The following is a 23,198-nucleotide window of genomic DNA, read 5'->3' on the forward strand; positions in this document are numbered from 1 at the left end:
ACGTATTTTTAATCAATTTTCTCTGAATAAATTGTTATTTTTCTATAAATCTAAGGTATACTCAAAGTTATTTCCTGAAAAATCCACATTTTTTCACCCCTAAACCAATTTGAGGGGGGGGGGGGGGATTGCACGGTTAATCCAAACTTCATTAAGCTAATTTAGAAGTAGCTGCTGCTGCATTTTAAAACAGACTTGGATATTTAATTTAACTTAAAATAATGTTCTGGCTTGTTTTGCTGCATTCTGATTGGTTGAAATTGATTCAAGAAATCCAATCGACTTGTTTTCTCCTTTTGAATTTGCTGATATGTAGTTGTTTTTTGAATTCTTCTTCAATCTCCATCTTCATTACTGTATTTTTTCTTTGGGTCAAAGTGACGGACTCTCTGAATCAAAAAACTAAACAATATTCATCAAACTTATTCAAACAATTAATTAAAAAACTGTAAAACTTCGTTTCTTTTCTTTTCCATATACTTTGTGTTCAAAATTACTTGTGCGCGATAACTATTTTTGTGAATATTGAGCTGATCAAATTTCTTATTCATGCAGTTAGAAAATTGAAATTTTTTGCTGAACAAAATTGGAAGACTTGCTGTATGTTAGCATTTTTTCTCTTTCTGTCTTGTCTCAAATACGGATTTGTAATTTATAGTACGCCTTTATTAAATATTCTTGATTGATATGTTGTTAGTTGGTTGTTATTTCGACTGGATGTTCTTAGTTTTCGCAATCTTCGCTTTAGCTGTTTTCGCTTTAGCAGACCTTTCATTTGCCGGTATGTTTGTTCTCATGTTTTATTTACGACATTTGGTCGAAGCATCGAAAAATTTATATTTTTCTGCAGGAATAGAGAATTTCATAACTTTAATTAGGTAAAGTTTTTAGTTTTTTATCCAAAAAACAGATATGAAATAATATCAGTTATAGTGAATGGCATTCAAATGTCGATTTCACAAGAAAAGTCAAATAATGTGTTGTACAATTGTAGCGCACCTGGTGTTAAGATAATCAATCGGCTTAAGTAGTCTACTATTTCTAATTTTTTGCTGTTTTATTGTTTCAGAGGGAGTAGGAGACGAGATAGAACTGCGATGGGAGCCCCAAAACTCAAACCAAGTAAGCCAAAATAGTCCTCCCCCTCCCCCTCCTCATCTTAATGATTTTCAAGAGAGGATTTAGAAGTTCGACCGCTTCACTACCCAAAAGAAAAGTCATGCTCATCAGTTGAATTGGTTGTTTAGCCTTTTATCAAAAATCACGGAAACCATATTTCTATACTTGCTTTTTCGGGAACTAATCTATTTATACTTGTGCTTTTGTGAATAGACGACATTTACATACAATATTTGGCATTTTCTTATTTTTTTTTATTGAGGAGTCACTCCCCGACTCGTTTTCTTCGCACCCATCTACAATTGAGAGTGTAAGATTGTTTTCCGCAACGGGAATTCTATAATCAGCAAAGGGATGCGAGACAGATACTTGGACCAGTCAGGCAGTCATTAAGCTCTTGAACTCTTGTTCGCGAAGGGCCTTTTTTACGAATTCTTCATCAAAATACGGGTTACTGTAAATCAAAGTAACCTCTTACTACAGTTCAAGAGCTTAATGACTGCCTGACTTGTCCAAGTATCTGTCTCGCATCCCTTTGCTGATTAATGAATTCCGCCTTTTCAGAATTCCGTTGCGGAAAAAAGTTTTTACTTGAATCAAAATGACATTGTTATGAGGAGTAACTTGATAAGTCTCTGGCCCCAGATCCGATTTGATCCTAGTTTCAGTTCTGTAATGTTTCTGTAGGCTTCTTTGTCTAGTTCTGATTCATCAGTGCAGCTGTGTCCTTCACCCATCACCTCTTCAGCATCTATTGCTTTCACTTCTCCCGTTGAACTAGCCAGCAGCGGACAGATCATGTAAGTCAAGTCAAACACTTAAACTTTAAGCCCCTCATCAGCCTATAAAGAAAGACTGCCCTTTCCCTGCTCCCAGTTTACAATCCAATTCCAATCAACAACCCTCTCCTCTCCATTTACAAGTCCAACCTTTTGCTCCTCTAGATGGATCTTCATATGTTGGTAGAGATTTAGCTTTTCATTTTGCTTTTGTTTGAGTCTTTCGTTCACTAACATTTGTCTTCAATCAATTCATGCAACAAACATTTAAATTGTGCATTTTTAAAAAAAAGAAGTATAGGTTTACTTTAGATATGCCAGTATGTCATTAGAACCCTCAAAATTTCTCAAAAATGAACTCACTGGACACGTCAGAATCGTAGGAACTTCCACCTTTAAACTCAAAATACTCTAAGAAGACGATTGATTTGAACTGCCCCATTTTGCGTCTCATTCGCTTACCTTATTTTATCTCTTTTTTGGCCTAATTTTGCGATGCCGACTATCTTCAACCGATTGATTATGCAGTCGAATGCAAATAGAACAACAGTATCTGAATGGATCTTAAATTCTATATGATTCTCTCAATGGACTGCAGAACATCCATTTTGATACTTTTATTAGCCTTATTAGATATACCATACCCCATTAATGTATCGACTTCACGTTGTTCGTTTAATCGAACTAACATCTACAAAATCACGTTGAAGCCATCAGAAATTATCACAATTAGTTGGAATCTTCTTCAATTTAACTGCTGCTGATGAGCATTGACCTTCTTTCTGTGACCCAATTCATCCGTCTTCTTCTTAGGGCTAATTTAGAAGAACCACAGTTCAAATCTCGACCCTCAAATTAAACCGTTTAATAGCCAATTCCTCATATAAATGCGGTCACCTTTAACGATGAACAAATTTTGCAAAGCACAGAAGGAGTTAAACGACGAAAAATAACATTTATTGTCGAACAAAATGACATGCTCAAACTATTCCCCTAAAAGTCAAGTTCGAAAACATGCAAAACATGTTGGGATATTCAAACTTTGTGTGGCTAAATGTGTCGCAATTCAAAATCTAAAAAGGAATCGTGAGGTTTTGACTTTTTAATTGGCATTTAATTAATTTTCCTAAAATCTTATACAAGGAATCAATCTCGATGCTAAGTGGTGAATAGTTTTTTCTTCATTTTCAGGCTCAGCTTCAACGTGCAGTCTAAACTTCAGGCTCCTCCTCTCAAAATACGATACAAAATCTCTCCCCCTCCAGAACACACTTTTAACCAAAACTGTGCCTCACCCTTGTTCTCGGCGACTGGAAGCCCCTCGTCATCCGCGACCGGTAGATCCCAACTCTCTTTGGACTTCCAGGAGTTTGACTGGGCCTCGCAGCCTCAACCGGCGCCAAAAAAGGGAGACAACTTTTTAATGGTCAATCTACCTTGTGACGAGAACATTTTTGTACTCGAAGTGTCCTTGGAGGTGACCCGACCCCTTCTAGATTCCGCCTCGCAATCTTCGTGTGTCACCATCGAACAACCCACCTTCTCACTCTCAACAGCCTGCAAACCCAAATATGTCAGTTGCATTTTCTACAATCGCCCAATAATCTTCTTTCGATATCATTATATTTCAATTTTTTGTCAAAACAAGTAATAAATTGTTTTTAAAATGTCGAGCATAATTTGCTAATATCCGAATTATATTGTTTTATGAGATATGTATTTTGACATCGTAACTGATACAGTGAAATTTTATGGATATTTTTTTTCAGTTTCGCGACAGACTGACTTTCTTGCGTCAAACCTTTGGTGAAGGTTTCCGCTCCGAGGAGTGCATCGCTAATGCACAGTCGAAATACATCCGCGGCGACATGTCTGGAAAATTTGGATTCTTGACGTCATCAACCACAGTTGATAAACTTCAGTACCAGTGTATCCGCAAGTTCTCCCTGATGGAGTTTGAATTCTACCCGGTAGAGCAAGGGTCAAGTGAGGTCAAATTACCCGAAAGTAGTCGTGTACCATCCTGTGTATGCATTGCAGGCTACGAAGTTTCAGAGGACTCAGAAGGGATTGTCACCTGCAGACGTGAGTCTTTTTTGCACTCATCTTCATCTTTTTTACTTTCTCACAAAATTCAGTTGTTTTTATTGAATAACAGCTGAGTTTGAACCATGCAGAATTATACTTTATTGATATATAATCACTGTTTTGAACACATGTTTTAGTACTCAATGAATTTTTCAGCGTGTGGCCCCAACTCGTTCAAGTCATCAGTTGCTCGTGACTCGTGTGCCTTCTGTCCCCCCAACAGTAAGCCCTGGACTAACAGGAGGGGCTGTGAGTGTAAAGAGGGCTTTTTCCCCAACTACCCCTCCTCCGCTGCGCTGGCTCCTGGGGAGATCGAGTCCTGCGAGGAACTTCCGAAACCTGTCAGGTGAGGAATGATTCCATATCGAAACATTTGCTCTACAAACACATGAACTTTAAGTTTCATAAATTTCTCTTCAGAATAATCAACTGAGAGTAATGCAAAAATAATTTTTTTTTGGAAAAAAAACAGATTAGCTGTAGATTCATCACTGTTCAACTACCTAAAATTGTTCACTCTAGTTGACTTATATCTATATTTTTTCAATCAGTTCGTTTTGATTTCAGACAGCTCAGCTGGCAGAAGTCGGGAAGTGTAGTGTTCTTATACTGGAGACCTCCTCAGAATCTAGTCACCGCCTCGCAACAGAAGGCAACCTCCTACTCAATCGAGGTACTCAACTCCACCTCTGCAGTCAGTGTGGCCAACTACTCTGCCATATTCCAATCACTCCTTCTAGACAGTCTAAATCCTGGTGAGAAGTACAGAGTGAGAGTGAGGGCCAATTATAAAGGAAGACAGGGCGAGGAGACGACCATCGAAGTCGCCACATCTCAGCCATGTTAGTTACCTTATTGTTTTTTTTTAAAGTTGAACGGCCAGATTGGTAATACGAAGGTTAATTAATTTAAGCTTAACTAGGATGTGACTTACTAGTACGAGCTCACTTAGCAAATTGTAGTGCACGTCGGTGCGAATTTCGTACAGGTATGATAGCCAAGTTAATGATTGGCCAATATAACTCGGTCATTTAGTCTTTCTGGTACGAGGGATTCCCCTATGAATAAACTCACTGGGCTTTGGCAATCAGTGGCGTTTTTATGGATGTTTGAAATAATGAGTTTCTGACTGTATTTTGGTTTCGGTTGTCAGGGACTTTCAACTTCACCAAACAGGACTCTTCATCTGGTCAGAAGAGTGGAAGTGGGGGTTATGTGGTTCTCAGCTGGAGAAAACAACCTGCACTCAGTCTGAAACACTTCCACCACTACAACATACAGGTACTACATCATCACTATATCACTACATTCTAGCACCAGAAAAGGTCGACAAAGTCGTTAAAAAGGTCTAAGAAGACCCTGCTTTGCTATAATTTTCTGCTCCATAGGAGAAATTCTAGAATCATCTGAGAGTACGCACTTAAAAGGAAGCCTTGGCAGCTTTTCTTAACAATATTAAAACATGTGATGAGACCCGTTCGTTTTTTGCAGGTGTTGCCCAGGCAGTTGGCCTCCAGAAAGAGTGGCCGTGTTGGAGGGTTGTTGGTGGTGTTGGATGCAGAAGTGGTGGCAAACCAGTACTCCTTCAATGCAGACCATATCAAGCCCATCTATGGCAGCTACTGGGACCAGCAACAGGCCAAGTTAGTCCACCGCACTAACTTTGTTAATAGTTATCAAAAAATTTTCTGAAAGTTTTTGATAATTTAATCGTTTTTTTTTTGTATTAATATGTATGTATTGTTTCGTTTTTTTTTGTTTTCAATTGTTTCGCAATTATAATTGGTTTGACAATCCATGTTCTGTGGTCAGATACGAGTTGCTTTTGTTTATATTTATTCTTTTTGTTGTGATAGTGAGCCGTTGGTACGAATTTCTGTTTATTCTCTTTCAGGTATGTCGAGTATAGTCCCATGTCCACAGATTACTGTGTGCGAGTGGGCATTGTGGAACAGTTCTCGAACCCATTCATCTCTCCATCGTCTTCTTCTGCTGCAGAAGATGGAAGCATGTTTTATTTGCACACTCATTGGTCGGAGAAATGCGAACCAGTAGTCATTGGTGAGTCCAATTTCGTTTCTGTCTTCAATTTAAAGCAGCGGTGAGACTATGGGCTATTCACCGAATACACGAAAATTCTCAACCAATCATCGCCCTTTAAACTGACCAAAACTAAATTGATTTTTTTTGGCTTATTTTTTTTACGGCATTTGGCATTCAGGCATGAGGGATTCCAGTGAGACTTACCCAGACATAGCTTATCCAGGTGCGACAATTTGACCCTAATTGCTCTGAGGCATTGTGTTTTGTTATAACGTCCTCTTTTGTTATGATAGCATCGCTTGTTTTGTTGCTGTTTTAGTATAAAGACGAGTTTTGTTTACTACGCCATCTTAGGTTCAAACTGTCGCAGCTGATATGTCTCCGTAAGCTTTGTCAATTTTCCAAATGCAAGTATTGCAGGATCCAATTTTCCACTATCTGTTATTGCAGGATCCAATTTATCACCCGACCCGAACACCTTTGAAAATCATTAAGAAGCATGTGATTTCACAGAAAGTTTGTTTTCTGCAAAAATGTTTGGTACTAGAATGATAGTTGGGTCCCAAGTAAAAGCAAGTATGAAAGATGGCTCCCGCATTTTTTGTGAAAATCCGATTTTTTTGTGAAAAATTTGTGTAAACAAATGCGAACCATGTTTTCGAAAATTTTAAGGCCTAAAAATTTTTCTTCAGGGACCCATCTTACTTTTTGGGACCGAACTATCATACCAAATGTTCTACACAAAATGTTGTTGGTATATGACTCTGAACATCGAACCCTGTACAGGTCATGCAAGTTTCAATGCGTTGTTTATAGGTGGGTTCGTGTTTGCCAAAGTGATCCTTTGGTCCTGTGTGTTTGTTCTGTTTGTCATCGTGCTCCTGCTGTGCCTGGTGGTCGGCTGCTGTTTCGTCAAATACAAGAGGAGGCAGTTCGAGGCTCTCTACCCGCACCCCCTCCCCCACGCTGCCCACTCTACACACCACCTGAACCTGAACTCACACTACCCCATGCATCAAGCCTCCGCATGTAAGTACAATTGAAATAGTTAATTGGGAAGAAACTACAAAAGAACAACAGAATCTTTCTCTGTAGTACACTGTCCCGTTAGCATACTATGCAAAAAACGTTGAACTATACTACATTTTAAGAACTAAAATCTTATGTTTTTTTTTGGATGTATTAATGATCTCAATCACTTCGTAAATAATGCACACAAGAGAATGAACTACAAAAGAAAAATAATTGAAGCATCTCGTGTAACGTTGCTTTGATAAATGCAGACACGAGAAGTTTCTTCTAGGACAATTTTTACTAATGGCAGCAAGGGCGGATGTCCCCTCCTCAAGGATTCGACCACTCGGCATCCAAAGAGTCCTTCTTTGGTACTATTTTACGACATCCATTTTTGGCCAATTGACCCTAAAATTTTTCTTAAAGCGCACTTGGCGCCAGTATATAGTGATTTGGAGGGGAAAGCACGCTCCAACAAATGCGATTTTTTCAAAAAATTTCCGAAAACGGCGCTTTTACCTTCTTTTTTTTCAAAAGTTAAAGCAACACAAAAAACAGAATGGGTGAAAGGGAACTTTGTTTTCCGGCGTGTTTTTTACATACAATTGGGTTTTCAGTACAATTTCGAAAAGTCAGACCGAGTCAATTGAGTTAGCATATCAACGTTTTTTTACCCTAAAAGTGAAAAGTAATTCAATCTAATAACGTTTTCCGTCAACAAAATGGTTCAGCAACAAAGAATCATGAGTCACGATTGATTCACAGGTGTTTCATTTCTCTGCGCTTTTTCTGATTTTTTAAATAAGTTTTGTTGTTCCCACCAGTATAAAATGTTTCGGGCTAGTTTTGCAATTAGTTTTGTTTTGTAGTTCAATTATCTCAATTTTGTTTTGAAGCGTGTTCTAATTGTTTAGTTTACAATAACTGTTGTCTCTTGGAGTGTATATTTCAGTCGCCCAATTGTTTGTAGCACTGTTTCACTTTCCCTCTTCCTAAACAACAACACGACAGAAATAGTCTCTCCTCAGTCCTTTATAGCCCCAATTAGAACCCACTGATTTTCCTTCACGTCCACTCTTTCCATGCTCTGATGTTTTGTTCTTTTCACCTTTTGCTTTCATCTTTAAGAGTTAAAAAAAAACTAAAAAGGAGCTTAACGTTGGGAGCTATCTCAAGTTTCTATCATTTTTATGAGCTCGTCTTTAAAAACTGAAAAATGCGATGAAATAAATTAGTCGCGCACTGCAAGTGGCATAGATTTTTTCTACAGCAGTAATCATTCAAAATATAATTTTTTAAAAATTGATTTTTAAAAAAACCATTGATTTTTTTGAAAAACTTTTTAATGAACATGTGTATAACTGGTAATAAATGGACGCATGATTATAAAATTAACGATTAATCTAAAACAGTATAAATAATTACATTATATTTAACCAGTTTTCTCCAAAACGGAAATATTCACACCAATTTTTCTTTACTGAGACAACTGTCATGAAGTTTTATCGTGGAATCCGAATCAGACGGAAGGGGCTTGATTTTGGCACCACACTCAATTTCTTACGAGCCGTATTAAAGACGCGTGAAAAAAACTTACTCAGTAATTTTTGGATTGTCTGACTTGGGAAAAGCTTGACTAAAATAATTTCTTCCCTGAATGTATGAGATAAAATGGGTAAAAAATTACTAATTTATGATACGAGAACTACTCGCCTCACTTTTTTCTTTCTGATTGCTTTCTCTAAATTAGAAAGTTCCAAGCCATGTTTTCATTTTGTTTGATAAAAAATTATATTTAACATTAACATATCAAAGGGAATTAGTCCATTGTCCCTGCCACAGCTGTTGAGAAAACCAACTTTTTTGTTGCCGCCCAATTTGGTTGAGGTAATAAGGGCGGGAAAACATATTAGCCCCCACCGGGACAGTTGGGAAAATGTCGAAGTCTCAGCATGTAATAAAAGTCAAAATAACACAGCTCTATTTACTTTTTACTCCTTTTACCAAAAGGTCTACAATTCGTATTAAATTTAAAAAGAGATTTTAAATTCCAATTGAAGAAATTTAACGTCATAAAAGAGTTGAGGTTCGGGCAAGTTAATGACCCTTTGTCTTAGCACTTGGGTGAACAAGTCAGAAGAGTGTGTCATTTGCATCTGTGGCTTTAGACGGTGCTCAATTTCAACTTTAATGCCTCCAGTGTGCTCGAATCTTCACTGAGTCTGATGCCGCACATGTTCATTTCTGAAATTAAAAGGCCAACAACCAAGTTGATATCTTAACTTAACGAAGTGTCTCTAATATGCTCCTTAATTGCTCGTAGCTTTTCAAAAATTATTATTTCAGTAAACAGGGCATATTTTTTATTTTTTAAACTAGGTTTTGAATTCAACTGAATCAGTTTCAAAGAATACTAATAACTCAAAAAAAACTTGATGCATTGCTGGCAAAATATGTAAAATTTTCGCGGGTTATCAAATGCCGTTTCAACATTTTGCTCAAGAATTGCAGTTTCAGCGCGCGCACCCCACTCAAATTCAGTAAACTAGGTGATTTTAAAGATATGGATGTAGATAACTTCTTAATTTTTTATCATGCTAGATGACTAATTTGGCCTGTTTTTAGCCGATTTTAAAACAGACCAAGATCCGGGTTGCGGGTTATAATATAACGGAAAAGAAGTGATTTCGTTTTGACTGACTGGTTTTGAAAGGATTTTTTTTGTGCCGGGGTTGAAAGCCAGAATTGTCTGTCACTTTTCAATCAGGAGGCTATTTTGAGTCGGCTTTCAGTGGTTGATAGCCTAGACAGATAGATTGATATGCATTGCATTGATTGCACTCTAAACTGAGCTGAAGTTGAGGAGAGCAAGACTCGTGCACTATAAGCAGACATCTCTAAAAGCAGAAAAGGGGCCTGATAATACTTTTTATTACCACAGCCTAAAAACACCTAATAAAATAAGCTTAAGTCCAAAATTACAGTGCACAATTTGAACTCGGTTTTGTTGCTAAAAAAATTTCAGTGGTTTTTCACAATTTATTTTTAAGAGGCCGATGTTTTCGTACATTTATTCTCCGTATAGCAGTTAACTTAGTCTGTTTTTCGGCTTCCGTTTCTAGATGTTGGATGCTAAAAGGTGCTCTAATGTGATTATAGTATTATCGCATCCTCTTTCCATTGTTTTGCCATCTGGCTTTCAGATCTGTCTCTCCCTAATTTTGGCCCCGGGTGGGGTTGGGTCCAATGCAATCCAGTCCAAGCGCAAATGGAATCCAGCTAAAGATAAGGGATAAAAAATAGGAGGGGAAAGAAAGGAGGAGAGAATAAAGAGAACGTCCAAGTTGAACAAAAAAAAGATGCTATCTTTTTTGGCTTTAAATGCGCAGTTGAATGGCTCGATTACTGTCGATTAGCTCATCTCATAAACTATGGTCAAATATTTCATATCTAAGTTAGCTACCTAAGGCGACGTAGATTTAGATCTAAGAAGCATAGTAACATATCGAAGGAATAGATTCGATTAATTAGTGTGATCGGGTTTTAAATGATAAGGCACAACGACCATCATGCCTCAGGGCTACTATTAGATAATTATTTAGAGGTGTATTTGTACTTGAAAGATATCAAACATTATCTTGTTTAAAATGCTATTTCTGTTTTATAAATTTGAGTTCAAGTTTTAACCTCTTGTTGATGCTCACAAACAATTTTCAGAAAAAAAAAACTAAAGATTCGAAAGCTATTAACTTATTTTTTCTTGTTTTGAACAATGATTTATTGAAGTTTTATGAAAAAGCTTCTAACACGGGAAATCTTTTTTTTTCAGATCAAGGGTCCGAATATATTGTCGCGAACGGACAGTATCAGGCGCACCCCCTCACACTTAATGACAACGGGGGAACCTACATGCCTGTCGGTGGCGCCGGCTGCGGGGGATCCCCCTTTTGGGGCGGCGGCAGTCCCCCCACGCCGTCAGCAGAAATGCTCTACCACCCCGCCAATGCAATTCTACCCCATTCAGCTAGGCATGCAATGGGCATGGATAACGATATCTACGAGGCTCTGAACCAGCACAAGTACAACATGAGTTTGGGACATCATGACGTCGGCCAACTCGCAGGTCACAAGGGGTCACTAGAGGTGAACAGAGGTCAAGGTCAAATGAGTCTAAATGGGGTTATGAATACTGACGAGATATACAAAATGGAAAAAGACTTCTCAAGTATGGACAACATTTTGAACTTGAGTAACTACCAATGTGGCAAAGTTGGGAGCGGCATAAGTGAATCTAGTGATCAGGGCGAATACCATCATAAGGCTTCATTGACGAACAAAGGCCGGGGCCATGCTGGGGTGAAAAGCAAGCACAAACCTCCTTTGCCTGTGAGGTGTCCCAATGGAGAAGCACTTCCCAATGCTCACTCGACCATTTCATCGAATAACTCAACTGGTTAGTGAAACGAGTTATGTGAATTTAAACGAATAAAGATATCTCAGTTAAGGTTCAATTTATTATGAACAGCCATATATCGAAAAATTGAATGGGAAGAGGTCTAACTTCCTATCAATTCAACCCATTTTTATTACGAATAGGGGCAATGGAGCACTCAAAAAGAGGAGCCTTGAACTGAAAAAACTTTCTGCTAATTTTTCTTCTCTTAAGCTGATGCAAAAGAAATGAGGCCCCACCGAGATTTGAGCTCAGATCTTTGGTTTTGACCTCGGATCTTTGGATACAAAGTCCAAGGTGCCAATCATTACACCATGGGACGTTTTTAATACGTTAACCTAAATTTTTTTGGACGAGCATCGAAGTCTTGAAAGTGGGCGGATATAGGCCTAATGTACCAAATTTAAGTAGTTTTTGGATAGTTGTGATCAGAAAATCAAAATTACAATATTCTGGCATGATACCTTAAAACATTTTACTCTGGCGCTAAATGATCCTTTAGAAAATTTGGGGCTTTTTTCCTTTTTACCCCCACATGTCAAAATTTCTAATTTCATAGTTGTTTTACGTGTTATTATGACTTAATGCGTGATGTTACGATGTAAGGTATGAAGAACAAATCTGTTCACAATAGCTAATTTGTTCACCATGCCAAATTTCAATGCATTCAATGCTATAATAGTTTTTAAAATTGAATTTCAAATGGGGGGAGTGGAAAAGAGCTAATTTGGTGCTTGTAATTTTCCAAACACATCTGGACTCCATTCCCCCTCACCTGCAAATTTTTACTAATTACGAAAATTGGCATGCGAACTAGTTAAGCCATGACAATTATTTTTGGTTGCAGAAGCGTGCCGGGGGAGGGGACGTCAAACTAAACTTGATGGTGAAGCGCGCGCCGAAATTATGCAATATTTTGGTTTTTTTTTTTAAAATACTCAAAATGTCATTTTTAGCCTGTTTTTTTTTCAAAAATTTGTCTGCAGAGAAGAAAATTTTTGACAAAATAGGGCCCCTGATAGTATTTTTCGGAGAGCTCGGAAAACATAATTGGTCGACCTATAAAAAAAAGTCGACAACGTTTTTTGAGGTGGGCAGCTCACATTTGGTTTTCGTCTACAATTTTGTAAAATGAATGGTTCACTCACAAAATCTGTTTTGATCAGTGGCGGGAGAAATTGCAATGTCTTAATTCGCACCAAAAACGAGATAATTAAATTATGGATAGGGAACGGTACCATTATTTACTACGCTCAAAAAGGAAGGGCTTACCGGAAAAACGTCATTTTCTGGTCATAACGTTCCAAAAAGTTCCTACAAACGGAATTTATGACAGTTTCTGTAAATATTGCCTGCGTTTTCAATTTTCGCTACGAGATGAGAACCTTCATAACTTGGCGTACTTTCTCCATAAATGTCTTCATAAACTAAGAGGCAGCTGATATAAAAACGAAGTGCCCTAAATTCTCAGTCGTAAAGACACTTGACTGCAAAATAAGCAAAAGCAAAAGGTTAAGTTAGTTAATTATCCATGTACTACCGTCTAAAAATTTCCCATGTGCCATGATTTTACATGCGATTTTCATTTGAAACCTCTCATTCCGAATTTAGGTGCTTGAAACACGTAAATTGCCAAAATTACATCGCCAAATAATTTTTTTTGCTGGTAATTCCATACATTTTTAATGCTTGCTTACGTTATTCAATTATTAGTCAATGTATTAAAACGGTTGAAAAAGTAGAAAATTGCTTATATTTTGTTCACAGATCAGTTGAGTTGTCTGAATCACTAGTGGTTATTAAAAAACACAAATTTAAAGTTTAAATGAATGTTTTATTGAAACCCATTTTTGTTTTATTGAACCCGCTGGCTTAGTATTTGTCGATTACAAAACCCTATTTAAATTTTTTTCTAATGAATTATCTTTGTTATAATTTTTTCTGCCCTGTTTGAAAAGAAATTCAATGTCTTCCTTTTTTCAAGTTTCAATAGAAATCTATTCTTTTATTGCAAATCATGAATGAACCAGCTTTAGAACTGACCTGTCCTCTCCGAATAGCTTAAGGATGTTTTTTTTTCAATAATGAAGTAATTTTTTTCAGGGATTTTCGTCTAAATTAAAATTGGCCATTAAATCATGTATTTTTTTGTCTATTTTTTGTTTTATTTTTTTTTTCAAAACGCCCGACAGGCAATTTAAAAATATAATTTTTGTAATTGTTTGATGTTGCTGTTTGTTTTGTTTCTTTTCGAACTTGGAACAAAAAGACGGGCCAAGCATAATATCGGCTCCACATTAGCGGGTCTATGTTGCAAAAAAACAAAACTAATTTTGATTCTAACAAGAGCTTTTCATCATTTATTAACGGAGTTTTTCAACTTCTTTTGACAATATTCAGACTAACAATAATGCTTCCTGTTTATAAGTTTTGTGCTACTGCTTTGCAGAGTTTCTCTGCTTTTGTAGAAGCGGCTATTTTTTATCTTCTTTTTTTATTGAAGAGTTTTTGCAGCACCTGGTTTCAGTTTGAAGTCTAAAATGCTCCTAAATGGGTTTGAAATTTTTCTTTGCTGCTTCTTCGGCAGTATTTTTTTCAAGATTCACTAAAATAAGAATTGCGTTATCCGGATGATAGAGATTGACAAAAAATCAATGCAAAACGGAATGAAACCTAACTGAATTGAAAAGTCGAACTCAAATGAGAAGCAGAAAGCATTATGAGATCATTACGGGATTTTGTTTGAGGTCACTTTGAAACGAGGAGTTTTGTGTTGTTTTTGCTTTAATATTTAAGTAGATCAAAAACCCCTTGATTTAGAATCAGTTTGGGTTCTCTAAATTCGCTCTGTATATGGCCTCATAAAGTGGTTGTTCACAAAGACTTTCCAAGTTCTGACACGGACGGTCTGTTTGTTTTAATCGGATTCCTGCTAATCGGCCGACCCGCTATTAAATTAACTGCCCAATAATCCCTCCAATAATGTCCCAGCTAAAAGGCCCAGCAGGAATTAACAGGTAGTATTCTTAGATTAGATCTGAAAGGATCCATTAAGGCTAGGAGAGGAAAGGAAATGAACAGAATTCAATTCTGACAACATGCTTTCAATTCTCAGTTTAGTTGGCACTTTTTAGAGTACAATCATAACTGAACAACTTATACAAAACAAATTTTAGCCTGGCAACATAACATATCTTAATTTTTCGAGGAAAAAAAGTTTTAATGATTCTATTTTCTTGAGAGAAAATCTCTAAAACTGACTAACTCGCCCTAGTAAAGGTTTATATATATTTTTTCAATAATTTTCTTCCTTCGTTTTTTCGGTTCTTTGACATGTCAGCAAATATTTTGGGATCTATGATTAGTTTTTTCTTGTTCGCAATTTGTAAAGTGGTTGTGAATCCTTTCGATTATTTCGTTTGTGCGTTTGAGTGTGAAGTAATCTAAACAAGGAAAGGGTCAATAGTCAATATTTAGCGGCTATCCCGTCCCGTTTTGTAGACATGTCTGGATTAAATATAGCCTGGTTATAATAAATATTGACAAAACTTAAATTTAATCTGCATCTAACTCATAATTTGGATCCGATATAGGTCCGACAACCCGCCAAGATCCAACGGACGTTTTTTATTACAGCCGGGAGAATTTTTGTTTTACCTTTTTAAGATCTACTCTGGCTGTTAAATATTTAGCACGTTATCTAAATCCTCGTATATATATAAAGACATTAGCTGAAATTCCACCATAAGCCTTGATATTTAGCCCGCGACACGTTTTGACTCAATGGGTATTAGCGAAACCATTCCTGCTCTAAATTTAATTTAGCTAAAAGTGTTCCGCATCACTGTTTCATGGGCGACCACTTTGCACGTTTAAGGGTTGACAACAAAACATCGAATTACGCAGAGGTCAGAAATTATTTCGAAATTTGCTCTAATCAAAATCAAAAAGGCGCTCGAGTGAAGATTTAAGGGCAAAAATTAATTTACTAATGAGAGTTTTGAAAGAATTCATTTTCAGCCAAGCGTTCAAGTGTATCGGAATTCGACAGGCACACACACTTAAAAAATTAGCTTGTGGACAACTTGATTTTTGATTGGATTTTTTCCCTCACTCGCTATTTTTTTTCTGTTACGCTATTTGGGCTATTTAAGTTCCCGTTAAAAAGAGTCTGTTTTATTTTAAAATTATATAGCCCACTTTTCCATGCTTTAATGATCGAAGTACTCCTTTAATGATGTGGGGTTCTATTTTTACGACCATATGCTTCTGTTTTTCAGTCAAAGTAGCGTTGTAAAATGATTCCTGAATGATAATTTATGGAAAGATGTTTCCGAAAGGAGAACGAATAAATAAAATTTTAATTGTTTCTTATTAATCGGGCGTCAAAAACATTTGCTGAAAACATGATCAACCAAAAGAAGCTACACTTTTATCAGATAGGAACCATTTTCGTTTTTCTTTTTATTCCGGTTCTCAAAGAATGTGACGGACTAATGTGCTCGGGGTGTTCTTTTTCTTCTCCAGACAAATTTCGACTTTTATATAGCCATTTTTGACAGTATTGTTATGTAAACTGAAAACTCTTGATGTTCGAGCTCAAAAATGGAAAGATTTATCGCCTGCTATCATTTTTAGTTAAGTTACTATGGCTTGAAAATTGCCAATTTGACATACACTTGTGTATATGGAATATATTTTTGTGATATATATCGTCCTATTCAAGCGTAAGTGACAAGTTAAGCAAAATTTCTCATATCAGGGCGAAGCTTTGAATGTTTTGATTACCTTTTAAAGTCAAACAAAAAGCTTTTAAGTAAAAAAATTGTAGAAGACTTGAAAAAAATTGAAAGATGTTGGTTTTATTCCCCTTTTTTCTTCATTTTATCTGGTAGAATAATTTTTATAACAAATTGCTTGCCTTAATTCAATTTCGATTGGTTTAGTTTGTCACTTATGCTTTAATGGCACGAAATGTATCCCAAGTTAAGCAGCTCAAAACGGCTATTTCGAACCCTCCTCATAATTTTATAAATGGTTTTACGATTATTTTTTTATCGAAATTTCAGGAAAGATGTTTCCGAAAGGTGAGCGAAGTTCCCGTTAAAAAGTTCGGCAAACCTCCTGCAGTTCGGTAATCACTTCGTGAATCGACTAGTTCACGCTAATTTTGACACGCTAATTTTTTTTTAGACTCAAAAGCAGTCCGACTATTCAGGGTATCGCTTCGATAGGAGCAGTCTGGTTCGATTTTGAAATATATACTTTTTTAGTGACAGAATGGTTATCCTCGCGGTGATTATTAATCCGGAGATAATTTTTGCGAAGTTATTAGGATCTGAAAATGGTCAGCTCGGCAATTTTTTTCTTCAAAATCATCCTTACATTTTGGGATTATTAACGTGCCTTAAATAATCATTAAGTGCTCATATAAGCCGGCTCAGAAATCGTTCCACTTTGAATTTGTTAATTATTTTAATTAATTGGTTACTATATGTTAAAGTTATCACTTCGTACCTTAAACATCTTGTGACGCGCTATTTAAGGTACGAAGTGATAAATGTTCCGACTTTCGAAGAAAGTGAGGAATATATATGTTTGGGGTGGATTTTTATTCAGATTAGTTTTAAAAAGATTATTTGCTCACTTGGGGGCTCGACCTATGAATCTGGTCCCGCTGAGGGCGCTCACAACTATATAATTTTGACAGTCTGGTCAATATGAACCGAGTATTTCTAATTTGCTCAAATTATTTTTTGAGGCTGAAGGTGTACGGCAATTTATTTACGCGTGACAAATTATTCCGCAGTACAAAATTGTTCTAAATTGATTTGGGGCAAGCTTATATATTTTGTTAATTTCAAATGCAATTCATATTTTAACTCTTAAAAATTGGTTTACCAGTTTAAAATTTATAGTTTGTCAATATTTCATTAACCAAAAACTATTCGAGACCAGTTAAAGGGCAGTCGGAAGGTTCAGGGCTTTGCTTTAATAGTCTGGTTTTAGCATAGAGTAAAGTTTTAATTGAAATAGTTACATGTCTCTTTTCAATTTGGAAGAAAATCTAAGACGGATTACGTTGCCGCTTACACATTGATAGCTCAAACCATAACGCGCGTTGATAATCCCAAACTGAAGGGATGATTTTCAATTTTTTTTGCGAACTCCAACTATACTCCAACTATCAAATCGAACGCTACTCATAGACATTAAAGGGCTGTCAGAAACTTTAGAGTGTCGCTTTGATACGAGCGGTCTTGTTAAGTTTTCGGACTTCATCATTTTTTTTTTCAAAATTTCGAAGATTTGCTATTCATTATGGAAATCCAAATCTTTCTGCAAGGTTTTTCATGCGATACTTATTTATCTGGTCTGCAGTATGCCAGTCGGTTTCCAACTTTGTAAAAAGTTTGGCGCAGCAAATGAAACATATCATATGCAAACGAAATTTTCAATTTAGCAACAACTTAGGAAACTTTTTACTCGTTTATATGTTTCCTTGAGGTACTTTGAACTTAAACAAAAGCACAAGCAACTCCCTTCCGCATCCAAATCCAGTCGAGTACCCAAATGCATCTGTTATCATTGTGAAAAGTGAGACATTTGGGAATACATAATAGCCCTTTTGTATTCTACCTCAATAGTTCAAACACCATCTGCACTTTTTAAACACTTTGCGCATTTTTTAACACTTTTTCTTTCTGAGAGGGAAAAATTACTTTGTTTAAATTACCGACGGCCAGCAAAGAAAGTTAGTGAATAAAATCAAAGCTTTCTTTCAAACAGTCAAAGGGACTGTTTGCCTTGATATTAAAAGAGCCTCAACCAAAAAATATATATTTTATTTATTTGATCTATGCTTTAAAATTGAAATGCCTCGTTTGCTCAAGTATTTGGCCAAAAATATCACATGGTCTCTGAAGAAAAAGAAAGGCATAAAGAGTGCTCTCACTATTTTTAAAAGGATGGTTAAAAGTCTCATTTCATGTGATATTTTGACAAAAAAACTGTTGTTTAATTAAAATTTTATGCGCAACCTTGAAACGAAAACTTTTTAAACTAAATTGAATTTTTTCGTTATTAATCAAAATGAAAAATTCGGAAAATACAGCTCTTTTTGTTTGTACGAATGATTTGGAGTGCAATCTATTCGTGCATTGTTACGAAGTGTGTGTATGTATTTAGAAACAATTTTCGAGCCTTGTTTTCACATTTCAATTAAGGTAATAGCTAACTCAGAGACCCGCCCTCCGGTTATTCTCCCTCGGGACTAACACACTTCCCTCACTCTCTCGGGTAATCTCACTTAGCAGAAAGACTGAATGATAGAAAGTTATATTAACCAATCAAAATTCACTATTCAAAAATCTGAAAGAATACGTGATAGTTAAGTTTGTTTTTTGGACTGTTTGAAGGCTTTTGATTGGTTGGAAATTGTCTACAAATCAATTCTTCTGCCACGAGAATCACCACCACCCCACTCTCTCCCATTTTTGTTTTCTTGTTAGCCCTCTATTCTCCCCCTGCAACAGTTCGATAGATGACCATACAGCCAAAAGTCAGACCCGAAGATTAAAAATTGGAAGGAAGAAATATTTGGAGGGATTTGAAAAGTAAAACAAACTTAGTAGGGGATGGGGAATAAGCCCGGGCTCAATTCGCAGCCACTGGAATGTTTCGCCCTGGCAATAAAGAGGCCTCTCCTAAATTGATTAAATTAGAGCCAACACTTAAGCCTTTCTTTGTAGTTCGCTCTGCCGTCCAAATATTGCAAATAAGTCTTTTCCTTAATTTTTTTTTCAAAACCGCAATTTTTCATATCTGCATTAGTAAGGAGCTACTATTATTTCATGTCTCGTTGAGGAAAAAAATTCCTGATAAAATGAGCGGATACTTGGCCAATATTTCAATTTTCCTGTTGAAATATTTTCGAAGAGTTTTTTTCTAGCATTTTCAAGATAGACTTCAAAGCACTTTGCCTGTCAAGTGCGTTTTATACCTTCCTGAAACCTTTTTGTCCATTTTTGCAGCTCTTAAAAAACTGTTTCAAGTGTTGAATTAGCACTATAGAGTCTCCAAAACGGGTCAAAATCCTATCTTAGGAGGTTCTTAAAAAAGAGCACTTATGGAAAACAATGATTCAATTTTTCAGTCAATTAATTTTTTGTCTCTTTTTTGTTGTTTACAGTGCTAAAAATATAAGCTGTTTTATTGTTTACTGTATTATGTTTATTTTTTTATTTTAAGTTTTCTTAGATGAGCTTTGTTCAGTTCGTGGATTAGTTGAACAAAAGCGATTAAAATGCAAAACTGGTGAGAGTGCAGGATGAATGGGCCGCACTTGCAGAATAATGACAAGTGAAATCAAATTGGACTCCTGTGATCAAATTAGTTTCGCCATTCAACTATTCACCCCCATATCCCACTTGTAAAACGACCATCCCAATAAAAATAGGAAGCGACAGGTTAGCCTGTCAAAGGTTCTCGACAAGCCGAAAATTGATTTCTTGGGCGCCCAGCAGAAACATATTTTCTTGCATTTAAACTGTAGCATTATCAGATTTTAAAATGATTTTCTTTAAGCCTTGATAAATTCGGCTTACAGTCCTGATGGTTTCGTGGTTTTTTGAAGATGCTGGCCTAATTTGGGGCTAATTATTAGACAGTAAGAGCAGCAGAGCTAATTTCATTGCGCATTTAATTTGTTTGACATGGTTAATGCCTGAATATAGATGCATTTTGGTTGCTGCGGGCTAACTTGTCAATCATAATCATCTGAAATGACGGGCGGCTATTGTAGCATGAAGGGCACCCCAAATCCGCCCTGAAGGCACCATTAGTGTGCGTGTGCCCCATTCCCCCTCCCCTCGGGATTTAAAGAAAAATCAGAGCCAGTCAAAACACAGTTAACGGTGGAAATATATGGCCACATATTAGAATTGAAGAAAAAAGTAACAGGTAGTCTCTTTTCGTTGGTTTTTTTTTTTCATCACGGTTCAATGACATTTTCACTCCAAGTTGATCACATGACTGGTGTTTATGACAGGATGGTCTTGATATGACTATTCGCTGAGCAGTGTCAAAAACAGCAGACTTTCATGACCATCTGTCATGTCAAAATGAGTCAGATGGCTGCCTGAAAAGCTATCGGGTATTTAATCCGACAAAACCATGCCTAAAAGTGAATGCTTTCGCTCTTAGGCTTTCCAATGCGCGTTTATTGACAACGTTCGTTTATTGACAAGGTTGACTTTAAAATAAAATTTTCAAAAAAAAAAATTTCTTTCTAATACGTTATATTTGAAAAATCGACCAACATCTGAAGAAAAGGCGATATAAAATACTATATTTTTGGCTAAATTTGGCGCTATATTTGTTTCTATTTCCTCTCATTCTGCCCATTTGAGGAGAAATCAGATGTCACTAGCCAGTAACGAGGAAGGGAGTGGGGTAAATTGACATATAAACAGGTGAGCTTCAAATAAGGGGTGAATAGCTAGTTAGCTAATTGGTTAGTTAGGCTCGTTATTATATATGAGTTATGAGCTATAATTGACCGTGTGAGTGACGGGGTTGTGAATGGGGTAGTAAAGTGACATGATAAGGTTCTCTCCGTGGGTGATTCTCCTGCTTACTACTAGGGTCACTAAGTTAACACTGAACTTCAAGAGGGGCTCTGCACAGTTCTGTATCGAACTGCCTCTTTACTCACTTATGAGAATAACAAAAAGAGCAATCGCAATTTCTAATTTATATCAGAAATTTTTTGCATGTAATAACTGGTACTGGTACTAGCACCTATAGTCTTCATTTTACAACAATATGATGGGCAGATAACTGAAGGAGAAGTTCCAGCAACTTCTTTTAATGACTAAATTGCACAATCCCTACCGCCCCTATAAAAATAGTGATTTGCATTTATTCTTCTCACAATTTTCCTCACATACTCACATTTATAATTAAATTACTATCATCTGCTGAAACAATAAATTCCACCTTTTGGATTTTATATAATTTTTCACTAAGATTTTATATAATCTTCAACAAAAATGTCTCCTGAAAAGTTGCAAAATTTCACACTGCGACAACTTCCGCCCCTTTTGGAATGTGTGAAATCATGTCACACTTCCTAAGTGGATTCTGTCCACTACAAATGCTCAACAATTGATTTTCAACCCGGAAGTTGGGCTGTGGCTTTTTCACTATGTGTTTCCGTTATTTGGCTTAAAATCACAAAATACAGGCACTCAACTAACAAGTTCAATTTTTTTTTAGTTGAAACATTAACCATGCCAATCGTAGTAATTTAAAACGTAGCAATTTTCTTTGGCTGTATTAGTAATTTTTTTCTTGTTTTTCCCCAGTTCCAAACAAAAAAAAGATGAGCAGTCAGTTTCGCTTTTGATTCCTCTTGTGATGAAATTTTTTCCTATTTTTCACATGTCCAATTATAACTAGCTCCGTGTAATAATACGTAATAAAATGTATTTCGCACGTAGTTCATGTCTTTTTTACGGTGGTTTGGTGTTCAAATTAGCCCAATTATGTCCTTTGACTGCTGCAAAGGGGGAGAAGGCGTAGAGGCTGAAATTGCACACTGCTCTTCCCTTTCCTTGTTCTCCATTGTGGGATTGTGCCTCATTATCATTGTCAATCGCAGCAGTTTGAAATTAGAAGCCCACCCCGCGCAGAGAATTTTTATGCTCGGAAAACTCTTTTTCTGTTTCCCAAAACAAAGCAGCCGAGCATGTAATTGTAACTGACTGGCCCTCAGTCCATATTTTAGTTGCTAATCATAATTTTTCTTCAATTAAATGACTAAAAATGCCTCAAAAGTACAATAATAGTTACATGTTTTGTTGTCTTTGCTTCAGACTCGCCTAAACTTTCAGACGACAGGCCTTACACGACACTCGATCAGAATTGCGAACATCTCAGCCAATCACAATCGAGACTGGATTCGACCAATCAGCGAACTGTGCCTGTTTCTAATCAGCATTTCGTACCTATCCGACCAACTAGAGTTCCGCCGCCTCCTCAAATGAGTGTGCAGAGCATTTATGAAGATTTGGATACCTCAAAAAAAGCAATTTTCACATCACAAGATACTTAGGGATGAATCAAGTGGTGAAATTGGAGAGAAAAAAAGCTGCCTAAAACTGAAAACAAACTCATTTTTACTTTGCTGGCCATGTTGTAGAGTCAGATAAGTTAGGTAAATAGCAATAAGCCTACTAAATGCTGGTAATTTTGATTAGCTTTAAGATTATGTATTAAAATTTAAACATTTTAAAAGAAATAACAACAAGTCTTTTTTTTAAACAGACGAAAAAAGCATTTTGAGTTTACAGTTTTCTAGAAAACTCTGAGATGTAATAGTGCTGCACAAAAGAAAAGAACTGCGAGAACTTGGTACAACACTAATTATAGCAGCCTCCTTGCATTTTTTTATAAAATGAAAATTAAAATAAAACTCCTCGTCAGGGCAAAACCCTAAATGTTTCTGAAAAAAAAATTTAGAAACAAATTGACCAAATTCTAAAAAAAATCATTTAAAAATTTAACCTCTACACGCAATTTCAAAGATATATTGATGAGTTTTGCGTGTCCTTACTGAATAATTGGATCAACCAACTTGCCTGAATTCACATCGGGATGAATTTTGAGCCGGTTTATTTCTCCGCGGATAAAAAATCGGA

The 23,198-nt window shown here is 36.4% G+C and overlaps 2 protein-coding genes and 1 long non-coding RNA gene across 3 annotated transcripts in view; 2 read left to right on the forward strand and 1 right to left on the reverse strand.

Moving 5' to 3' along the window:
- Positions 1-23,198, forward strand: part of LOC134838935 (peptidyl-prolyl cis-trans isomerase B-like) — a 332,107-nt gene that overhangs the window by 77,750 nt on the left and 231,159 nt on the right. The gene's annotated exons all lie outside the window — the stretch shown is intronic.
- LOC134840182 (uncharacterized) lies at positions 300-22,758 on the forward strand. The gene is made up of 13 exons (XM_063855896.1): positions 300-781; positions 1,070-1,122; positions 1,807-1,919; positions 3,090-3,471; positions 3,668-3,983; positions 4,143-4,332; positions 4,554-4,828; positions 5,140-5,267; positions 5,478-5,629; positions 5,881-6,047; positions 6,846-7,058; positions 10,873-11,496; positions 22,374-22,758. The coding sequence occupies exons 1-13, from the start codon at positions 688-690 to the stop codon at positions 22,610-22,612; spliced, it is 2,946 nt and encodes a 981-aa protein (XP_063711966.1). The 5' UTR covers positions 300-687; the 3' UTR covers positions 22,613-22,758.
- On the reverse strand, positions 9,008-10,627 carry LOC134839892 (uncharacterized). The gene is made up of 3 exons (XR_010162396.1): positions 10,507-10,627; positions 9,745-9,940; positions 9,008-9,287 (listed from the first exon to the last, which is right to left on the reverse strand). It is a non-coding gene; the product is annotated as an uncharacterized LOC134839892 (long non-coding RNA).

The sequence above is a fragment of the Symsagittifera roscoffensis genome, chromosome 2 (genome assembly GCF_963678635.1).
Source record: "Symsagittifera roscoffensis chromosome 2, txSymRosc1.1, whole genome shotgun sequence".
Taxonomy (NCBI): Eukaryota; Metazoa; Xenacoelomorpha; order Acoela; family Convolutidae; genus Symsagittifera; species Symsagittifera roscoffensis.